The sequence below is a fragment of the Oncorhynchus nerka genome, linkage group LG4 (genome assembly GCF_034236695.1).
Source record: "Oncorhynchus nerka isolate Pitt River linkage group LG4, Oner_Uvic_2.0, whole genome shotgun sequence".
Lineage (NCBI taxonomy): Eukaryota > Metazoa > Chordata > Actinopteri > Salmoniformes > Salmonidae > Oncorhynchus > Oncorhynchus nerka.
Window position 1 is genome coordinate 92,440 of NC_088399.1, and position 10,903 is coordinate 103,342.

Here is a 10,903-nt window from a genome sequence, read left to right on the forward strand (position 1 = left end):
CACACTACTGAGCCTCATTTTGACTAGTTTTAAGGACATTACATCAAAGTTGGATCAGCCTGTAGTGTGGTTATCCACTTTAATTTTGAGTGTGACTCCAAATCCAGACCATGGGTTGATAAATTTGATTTCCATTGAATATTTTGTGATTTTGTTGTCAGCACATTCAACTATGTAAAAGAAAAAAGTATTTAATAAGAATATTTCATTCATTCAGATTTAGGATGTGTTAGTTTAGTGTTCCCTTTATTTTTTGAGCAGCGTAGGTAGCAGACAGGAGGACATTTTTGTCAGCTGAGATCATTTCCTTTCTACCAAATGGCTATGTTTCCAGAATGTCCGCAAAATTATAGTTCCTGTTTTGATGGGACTAATTTAATATGTTTCTTTGGTGGATTGTCTATTTCTGATTTAGTAAAGTCCAGGTTCCTCTTTTACCAAGAATCCTTGGATTTATAGGATGAGATGGTTGAGGCTTTGTGTTAAAGATTCATTATCTCCTGTGTATTTGTCTGTCTTTGTATACATTTCAATTTCTTTTCAATCTTATCCATTTTTTAAATTAAATATACCTTCCGGCAACCCGCCTCACCCAATTTGATACGGATCTGCTATTTTTAGACATTTTAGCCAGAACCTCCATCAGCAGCTAGCCATCAAAGTTAACCAGCTAATTAGCTACTAGTGTCGTGGAAAATCTGTTCAAATATGACACTTGCAAGAACTTGTGAAATCAAATAGGCTTTTAATACAAAGTATAGCAAGCCGGAGTGGTCTGCGGAACACACACCGCTTCCCAGAGCCCCGGCTCCTGTATTTATACACATAGCATATGGGTCCAACCCATATGCAAATAAGCATACTTCCCCTAATTCTTCTGCCTACCTTTATCTTTATCTTTAGTTCAGGCTTCCTGCTTGTTCACGCCCAATAACGCCCATATCTGCTTTTCGTCAGATTATAATGGTGGCAAGACCCTTGCTTTGTCCTAAAAATACTATACATTCCTCTATTCTATAGGCCTATGCTTTGGCCCTGCACTTAGCTTAATGTGTTCTTTCGTGTGTGTGTTCTTATCTAGGATCAGCAGACTGTGTCTATCTTTAGTGTGTCCAGTTGTCCTAGGTGCCCATGTGTCGCCTTCTCTTCGTGTGGTCTGTTTTTAATGTTCAGCTGTCCTATACTCTCATGGCCTTACTCTGGCCTCCTGTCCTATACAATAGACAATGCATTGTACCAGAATGGCAAATGCACTCGAAGTGTATCTTTCTCTTGTGTTACAGTATTATGTTCCTCCCTATATGTACATCTTTCTCCCACACTAGCTATTTAGTCATTGTCAGCCACTGCTAGCAGCCTTTAATCAGCATAGACTCCAGCTGCTTTTAGCCTGGATAATACTTGCCAGCATCGGACTGTTTTCTCCACTGCAACACCGGATACCAGCAGTAAGCCCTGGACCATTACTCCTGATCATCACAGCTAGCTAGCTGCCACCGAGTGACCCAGCAGCTCGAAGCTGGCTATGATCCAGGCCCACCTCGGCCCGCTCAGTGATCACATCGGCTACACAGCTGATGCCTCCGACTCTTCCCAACACGGCTAGGGTCCACTACTCCACCGGGTCCTTGCCGTAAGCTCTGGACTTTGGCATTGGACTATCGCTGCTAGCCAACGCCCTGTCCCGAAGCTAGCACCAGTTAGCCGCGTGCCAGGCGCATCTCCTGGCTAGCAAATGAAATTACTACAACCACAATGTCTCTTTCGCCAACTGGCCTTGACCCTTTTGTCGATACGAAGCTCTGCCATTCCACCACGACTGGTCTGCCGACTGGTCTGCCAACTGGTCTAACTCCATCCGCTGTGCCCCCAACCGGCCTTTGCATGACATTCGAGCAGTTGCTTCTACAAGCCCGGCCTGTTTACTTCAAACATGTCTCCCACTTGCTAGATAGTAACAACTACCCAGCAGCTTCCTTGTTTCATCTATTGCTTTTCACTGGACCCTATGATCACTTGGCTACATAGCTGATGCCTGCTGAACTGTTCACTAATCACGGTACTCCATTTTTTTCTGTTGGCCACAGCCTCGGATCAGGCCCTGTGTGTAGTTAACTGACCCTCTCTGCCCAATCATCACCATTTTACCTGTTGTCTTGGCTGATTAGCAGTTGTCTTAGCTAGCTCTCCCAATCAACACCTGTGATTGCTTTATGCCTTGCTTTGTCTCTATCAAATCTCAATATGCCTTGTATGTTTAGGAAAGTTATCATTTTTAGTTTACTGTCAGGTCCCTAGTCCCACTGTACATACTTAGATACCTCCTTTGTCCCACCTCCACACATAACTAGTATGTCCAGAGATGCAAGCTCTTATCACAAAATGCCTGGGTTTACCTCTACTGCACCAAGACCTCACCATACCCCTGTCTGTACATTATGCCCTGAATCTATTCTACCACACCCAGAAATTCTCAGTTTATTCTCTGTCCCAACACACTTGACGACCAATTTTGCTAGCCTTTAGCTGTACCTCAACCTACTCATCCCTCGGGTGATGGAGGTAAACCAAGACCCTACGTGTCCCCAGAACAAATTTGTTGGGACTTCTGTAACTGAAAAGCCTTAGTTTTATGCATGTCAACATCAGAAGCCTCCTACAAGTTTGTTTTACTCACTGTTTTAGCACACTCTGCCAACCCTGAATTCCTTGCCATGTCTGAATCCTGGTGTAGGAAGGCCACCAAAAATGGAGGTTTCCATCCCCAACTACATTTTCCTTCAAGATAGAACTGCCAAAGGGGGAGTAGTTGCAGTCTATTGCAGAGAGCTTGCAAAGTTCTGTCATACTTTCCAGGTCTATTCCTAAACAATTTGAGTTTCTAATTTTAAAAATTAATCTCTCCAGAAATAAGTCTCTCACTGTTGCCACCTGTTATAGACCCCCCCCCTCATCTCCCAGCTGTGCCCTGGACACCATAGATGAGGGGCAATCAATTCACATATCTTCAGAGTTTGTTATGTTAGGTGACCTAAACTGGGATATGCTTAACACCCCGGCAGTCCTACAATTTAAACTAGATGCCCTCAATCTCACACAATTTATCAAGGAACCCACCTGTTACAACTCTAAATCACTAAATATGGGCACCCTCATAGATATTATCCTGACCAACTTGCCCTCCAAATATACCTCTGCTGTTTTCAAACAGGATCTCAAAGATCACTGTCTCACTTTCTGCATCCGCAATGGGTCCCCTCATCACTGTCAAACACTCCTAAAACACTTCTGCGAGCAGGCTTTTCTAATCGACCTGGCCCAGGTATCCTGGAAGGATATTGACCTCATGTCCGTTAGTCGAGATGCCTGGTCGTTCCTTAAAAGTAATTCTCACCATCTTAAATAAATATGCCCCTTTATAAAAAGTACAACTGAGAAGAGTTATAGCCCTTAGTTCACTCCAGACCTGACTGCCCCCGATCAGAACAAAAAACATCCTGTGCCAGACTGCAATAACATTGAATAGTCCCCGGCAATATGCAACTGTTCCGGGAAGTCAGGAACCACACAGTCAGTCAGGAAAAGCAAAGGCCAGCTTTTCAAGCAGAATTTGCATCCTGTAGCTCTAACTCAAAGGTTTTAGGACACTAAAGTCCATGGAGAACAAGAGCGCTTCCTCCCAGGTGCCCACTGCACTGAGGCTAGGTAACACTGTCACCACTAATAAATCCTCAATCGAGAATTCCCAATAAGCATTTCTTCATGGCTACCGTATTTCCTCCCCCGGCTACCCTCAGTCCCGCCAACAGCCCGCAGCTACTTGCCTAAGCCTTCCAGCTTCTCTCACTTCTTCAAAATAGTGATGTTCTGAAAGAGCTGCTGACCTGTACAAACTGGGGCTGGGTATTAAACAATCTGACCTTCCTCTTCTAAAATTATCAGCCAACTTGTTGCAACCCCTATTACTAGCCTGTTCAATCTCTTCCGTCTCGTCTGAGATACCCGAAGATTGGAAAGCTGCTGCGTTCATCCCCCTCTTCAAAGGGGGAGACACTCTAGACCCAAACTGTTAAGACTTATTTCAATCCTGCCCTGACTTTATAAAATCTTAGGTATGTTAACAGATGACCAACCATTTTGTATCCCACCGTTCCTTCTCCACTATGCAATCTGGTTCCCGAGCTGGTCATGGGTGCACCTCTGCCACGCTCAAGGTCCTAAACGATGTCATAACCGCCATCGATAAAATAGAGTGCTGTGCAGTGTTCATTGACCTGGCCAAGGCTTTCGACACTGTCAATCACCACACTCTTATCGGCAGACTCTGCTTCTCAAATGACTGCCTCGACTGTTGCAACAACTACTTCTCAGATAGTTCAGTGTGTCAAATAGCCTAGTGGTTAGAGCGTTGGACTAGTAACCGAAAGGTTGCAAGTTCAAATCCCCGAGCTGACAAGGTACAAATCTGTCGTTCTGCCCCTGAACAGGCAGTTAACCCACTGTTCCTAGGCCGTCATTGAAAATAAGAATTTGTTCTTAACTGACTTGCCTAGTAAAATAAAGGTACATTTTTAAATTTTTTAAATTGTAATTATTTTGCCTCGATGGCTTATTTATGGCCTTACCTCATCTTCTACACTCTTCTAAATTTGCACTGAACATTTTTCTATTGTGTTATTGACTATGTTTGTAACTGTTTTTTCACACTTTGGTCTCAACTGGCTTACATGGTTAAATAAAGGTGTACAAAAAAGAATGAAGTTGCTTATGTTCCCATGTTTATAATGGTCAGTAAAAAGGATCTCTCGCTCTCGTGCTGTCTGTGTAGATTATGCACCCCATCCGGCAGACCAACGTGTCCAGCCCCTGTGAGAAGCTCCAGTGTTCCCACATCTGTCTCTTGGCTCCAGGACTGTCGACAGGCCCCAGAGCTGGGTCTACGGGACCCAAAGCTGTGTGTAGATGTGCAGCAGGGCTTCTCCTGGCTGGGGACGGCCTCACCTGCTCCACCCTTGTAGACACCACCTTCCTCTTGCTCCTCTCTCCTACTGCAGTTACACAGGTATGTGACTCCAACTGCAGTCAGTCATGTAGGACAGTATAGTGATTTTACCTAAACCTGACACTTTGTCAGATAGCCTCCACCTATAGACGACTCTAGATTAATGTGTCTGCTTGTATCTTTCTGTTCAGATATACCTTAGCACCATCCATAATGGTGTGGGGTTGAAGCGGTTGCCTGAGCACCATATATGGTCTCTGCCGTGGGTGCACCAGGCCTCGTGGATGGATTTGGCTGTACAGGAGAGGAATTTATACCTGGCTGATGCTGCCCAGGGCTCAGTCGATCTCCTGAAACTGAGTAGCTCAGGCCTGACACCAGACAGCAGAGTCCTGAATCTCCAGGATGATACAGTGATGGCTCTGGCTGTGGACTGGGTCACACTTAACTTGTACTGGAGCAGCAGGAAGCAGCCTGACCTACATGTCACCACCACCAGGGGGCAGCACACTGCACCTCTACTCCAACTAGGTCTTCAGGGAACCACCTCCATCGCCCTGCACCCCCCCTCAGGACGCCTGTGCTTCACGGCCTTGGGCCAGGTGAATGTGAGGAGCCTGCCGCAGGTGGCCTGTGCCTTCATGGATGGACGTAGTCAGAAGCTGCTCTGGAGGAAGGCTGTTATGCCAACCTCCCTTCTGTTCTCCAACAAGGGCACTCTGCTGTATTGGGCTGACATAGGTGAGACTGTAACCTGTACTAGGCTGTTTTGGGTGAGATTATAATCTCTACTGGGCCGACATCAGGAGATATTATAACCTGTACTAACTGGGCGGACCTAGATTATTATGTCACTTTACAAGCAATGTGGAATACCTCCATTGGGATGAATTGATTTCCCCAGGCCTGCTGTCCTCAGTGAAAACATGTCCCTTGTTGCAGGTGCTGGAGTAATCGACTCCATTCTTCTGGATGGTTCTGGATATAAACAGTTTAAAGCAGATCCCGGCCTCATGTCCTTCACACTGGCTGAGAACGTCCTCCTGTGGAGCAGCCTGGGTAAAGGTATGGTACACCTCACACCCCTAAACCCTAGATCAAACACAGTTCTACGCCTCACTAATCCACACCTTATACAGCTCTACGCCTCACTAATCCACACCTTCTACAGCTCTACACCTCACTAATCCACACCTTATACAGCTCTACACCTCACTAATCCACACCGCACACCCATAAACCCTTGATCAAACACAGTTCTACGCCTCACTAATCCACACCGTACACCCCCCTAGATCAAACACAGCTCTATCGCCGCGACGGAAAAAAATACCTCACTTATTCTTTGGAAGAGGGGGATAGTGTCTGAAACCATTAGTTGCGTCTGGTTGGATAGCCTCTGCCGCTCTGTCAATGCGGTGCTGATGAAGCACTCATGCAGTGTGCCAGAGCACTTCTTCCACTGTCGGGAGGAATGCTAATTTATATTAATACATATTAATACATGTTAATTGATGCAAATAAAGGTTGCTTCTCTACCAACCAACACGGAAGTGCAATCATGGTCTCATATTCGCAGATGTAGGAAAGATCGCTGTTATGCTTGAATTCCGCCCAAAACCAACGAGGAAGTCTGAGCGGTTGTATGAATCCAATCGGTACATCAAGCAAAGTGCTTAAACTTGCCAGGTCACTCTTAATTTCGATTCAATACGACTCGCCATAAGTGTGGCGTCTGAACTGTGCGTAACATCCCCGGCACCATTAGCTCTAACCTTGACAATGGTACAATCCAACACCCCTAACCATAACCTTGAAAACAGTACAGCCTCTCACACCTCACCCTACATTCCACACCTCACACCCTTAACTTCTTGCGTCGAGCCATCCGGGATAATGACTACAGCCTCAATCCCATTACCATAACGCAACGTTAACGATACATGAAAATCGCTAATGAAATGAAATAAATCTGCTAGCTCTCAAGCTTAGCCTTTTGTTAACACTGTCATCTCAGATTTTCAAAATATGCTTCTCAACCATAGCAAAACAAGCATTTGTGTAACAGTATTGATAGCTAGCGTAGCATTTAGCGTTAGCATTCAGCAGGCAACGTTTTCACAAAAACAAGAAAAGCATTCAAATAAAATCATTTACCTTTGAAGAACTTCGGATGTTTTCAATGAGGAGACTCTCTCAGTTAGATAGCAAATGTTCAGTTTGTCCAAAAAGATTCTTTGTATAGGAGAAATCGCTCCGTTTGGTACATCACGTTTGGGTACCAAAAAAACCTGAAAATTCAATCATCAAAACGCCAAACTTTTTTCCAAATTAACTCCATAATATCGACTGAAACATGGCAAACGTTGTTTAGAATCATTTTCACATATCTCTTCGATGATATATCGTTCATGGAAGTGTGCTTTCTCTGAATCCCATGGGAAAATGCCTGCAGCTGAAGATTACGCACCAATTTCGACAAAGGACACCGGGCGGACACCTGGTAAATGTAGTCTCTTATGGTCAATCTTTCAATGACATGCCTACAAATAAGTCACAATGCTGCAGACACCTTGGGGAAACGACAGAAAGGGCAGGCTCATTCCTGGCGCATTCACAGCCATATAAGGAGACAATGGAAAACAGAGCCTCAAACATTCTGCTCATTTCCTGTTTGAAGTTTCATCTTGGTTTCGCCTGTAGCATCAGTTCTGTGGCACTCACGGATAATATCTTTGCAGTTTTGGAAACATCAGTGTTTTCTTTCCAAAGCTGTCAATTCTATGCATAGTCGAGCATCTTTTTGTGACAAAATATTGCGCTTAAAACGGGAACGTTTTTTATCCAATGAAATAGCGCCCCCATAGGTTCAAGAGGTTAACCCCTGAACAGTACAGCCCCACCCCTAGCCCAAACCGCTGAAAAACACAGCCCCACCCTTCATTTGGAATTCCGTGAGTGAGTTTGGAAGAGGTGAAGGAAAATGTCTATCAACAATGACGAAGCCACCTGGATTGACAACTTGGATGGAAAATAACTTGAGGATAATATGCAGACTATAATGCCACTCATGTTTGCCATATCTTCAATTTAAGCCTACTAGAGAGTGTGTGCCCGGAGGGAAGCTAAAGTCATTCCGCTACCTAAGAATAGTAAAAGCCCCTTTTACTGGCCCAAGTCAGCCTCTACCCAAACCTTAGTAAACTTTGGGAAAGAATGTTTGACCAGTAAACAAATTGACAAGACTTTCAGCATGCTTATAGGGAAGGATGTTCAACAAGCACAGCACTTACACAAATGACTGATTGACTGATAGAAATTGGTGGGGCTGTTTTGTTAGACTAAAGTGCTTTTGGAGCATTATTGATCAGTCTGCTGTTGCTGGAAAAATGTAGTGACAAGGAAAAAGTGTGAAGCCTGTGAAATTCCCAAGATTTCTGCATAAATTGATCTGATATTCATCTAAATCACAACAATAGACAACATAGTGTGCTTAAGTCCAACACAAATAATTGTATTTTTCTTGTCTATATTGGAATATCATTTAAACATTGTGTAGGTCGAAAGTATGTCAGCTAACCTGGAGTCATATCAATGAGACAAGATTGGAGGTGTGGTTAGAGCTGCCTGCCTAATAAAAAAACGGTCGTAAAATTTGAGTTTGCTATTCACAGGAGGCATTACCTGATGTGAACCATGCCTCGAACAAAATAAATCTCAAGATCTAAGATTCTAATTGTAGACTTTCATAAAGCTGGAAAGGGTTACAAAAGTACATCTAAAAGGCTTGATGTTCATCAGTCCACGGTAAGACAAATTGTCTATAAATGGAGAAAGTTTAACACTGTTGCTACTCGCCGTAGTAGTGGCCGTCCTGCAAGGATGACTGCAAGAGCACAGCACAGAATGCTCAATGAGGTTAAGAAGAATCCTGATGTCAGCTGAAGACTTACAGAAATCTCTGGAACATGTTAACATCTCTATTGACGCAGACTAATATATGTAAAGAAAAAAATACACAAGAATGGTGTTCATGGGAGGACACCACGGAGGAAGCAACTGCTGTCCCAAAAAATATTGCTGCATGTCTGAATTTTGAAAAAGTGCACCTGGATGTTCCACAGCGCTACTGGAAAAATATTCTGTGGACACATTAAACTAAAGTTGAGTTTGGAAGGAACAGTGTGAAAAAAAAGGCACAGCACACCATCAACCTGATCCCAACTGTAAAGTTTGGTGGAGGAGCATCATGATTGGGGCTGCCTCAGAGCCTTGGCAACTTGCTATCATCGATGGAAAAATTAATTTCAGGATTTATCAAGACTTTTGCAGGAGAATTTAAGGCGATCTGTCCGCCAATTGAAGCATAACAAGTTGGGTGATGCAACAGGACAAAAACCAAAACACATTTGTAAATCAAAGGCCCAGTCAGTCCTGACCTTAACCTGATTGAGATGCTGTGGCATGACCTCATTAGAGCAGTTCACTCCAGACATCCCAAGAATATTGCTGAACTGAAACCATTTTGTAAAGGGAATGGTCCAAAATACCTCCTGACCGTTGTGCAGGTCTGATCTGCAACTACAGAACATTTTTGAGGTTATTGCTGCCAAAGGAGGGTCAACCAGTTATTATATCCAAGGGGTCACATTCTTTTTCCACGCTGCAATGTGAATGTTTTCATTGTTCAATAAAAACCAACATATATAATTGTTTGTTTTAGCATATTGTGTTGACCTAGATGAAGTTCAGATCAAATTGTATGCCAAATTTATGCAGAAATCCAGGTATTTCAAGAGTTTACATTTTCTTGTCACTTATGCCCTGTTATATTGTGGATAAAGAGTTACCTTTCTAACAGAACAGAGGGTGTTATTTAATGGAAGCCTCCAAGATAATTCAGGTAGAATCAAGAATTCCCCAGGGCAGCGGTCTAGGCAGCTTACTTTTTCAATCTATACTAACGACTTGCCACTGGCTTTGTGTAAATAAATCTGCCCATAATAAAGTGTTGCTCTGCTGCCTTAACAGCACTGTCAACAAGGCAGGTCCTACAGGCCCGTGTTTTGTCACACCTGGACTACTGTTCAGTCGTGTGGTCAGGTCCCACAAATGGGGTCGTAAGAAAATGACATTTGGCTCAGAACAGTATGGCTGGCCCTTGGATGTACACAGAGCTAACATTAATAATCTGCATGTAAATCTAACCTGGCTCGGAGGAGAGATTGACTTGATCACTAATTGTTTCTGTGAGCGGTATTGACATACTGAATGCACCGAACTGTCTGTTTGAACTACTGGCACACAGCTCAAACACCCATGCATACCTCACAAGACATGCCACAAGTGGTCTCTTCACAATCTCCAAGTCCAGAACAGACTATGGGAGGCATACAGCACTACATGGAACTCTATTCCACATCAGGTAACTGATGCAAGCAGTAGAATCAGATAAAAAATAATAGATAATTCACCTTATGGAACAGCGGTGACTGAAGCAAACTGCATACATGGTACACTGGCTGCATGTCATTAGTAAAGATTAAAACAAGTAAAGGGCCTAGACAGCTACACTGGGGAATGCCTGATTTCTAATAACACATTCTGGCTCTGCCTCTCTGTTGTAGATGTGACTAGAATCTGGTTCAGTGATGGATTTCAGCCCAAGCAGCTGTGGTTTGAGGTCAATACCAATGTAGTGGCACTGAGGGTTTACAGCAAAACCAGTCAGAAAGGTGAGTGTCCACCACGGCCCAGTGAATGTGTTCACTGTTAGGTGACGTTATAATGCTGTCACTCTGCAGTACGGTGATGGTATAACGGTGTCACTGTGCAGTTAGGTGGCGGTATAACGGTGTCACTGTGCAGTTAGGTGGCGGTATAACGGTGTCACTGTGCAGT

The 10,903-nt window shown here is 43.9% G+C and overlaps 1 protein-coding gene across 1 annotated transcript in view; it reads left to right on the plus strand.

Moving 5' to 3' along the window:
- The window catches only part of LOC115117472 (low-density lipoprotein receptor-related protein 2-like), a 100,452-nt gene that overhangs the window by 72,194 nt on the left and 17,355 nt on the right, over positions 1-10,903 (plus strand). Inside the window, exons 32-35 of the mRNA XM_065017117.1 lie at positions 4,829-5,062; positions 5,194-5,743; positions 5,945-6,067; positions 10,630-10,737. Coding sequence (XP_064873189.1) covers positions 4,829-5,062; positions 5,194-5,743; positions 5,945-6,067; positions 10,630-10,737 — 1,015 coding nt within the window. The remainder of the gene's footprint in view (positions 1-4,828; positions 5,063-5,193; positions 5,744-5,944; positions 6,068-10,629; positions 10,738-10,903) is intronic.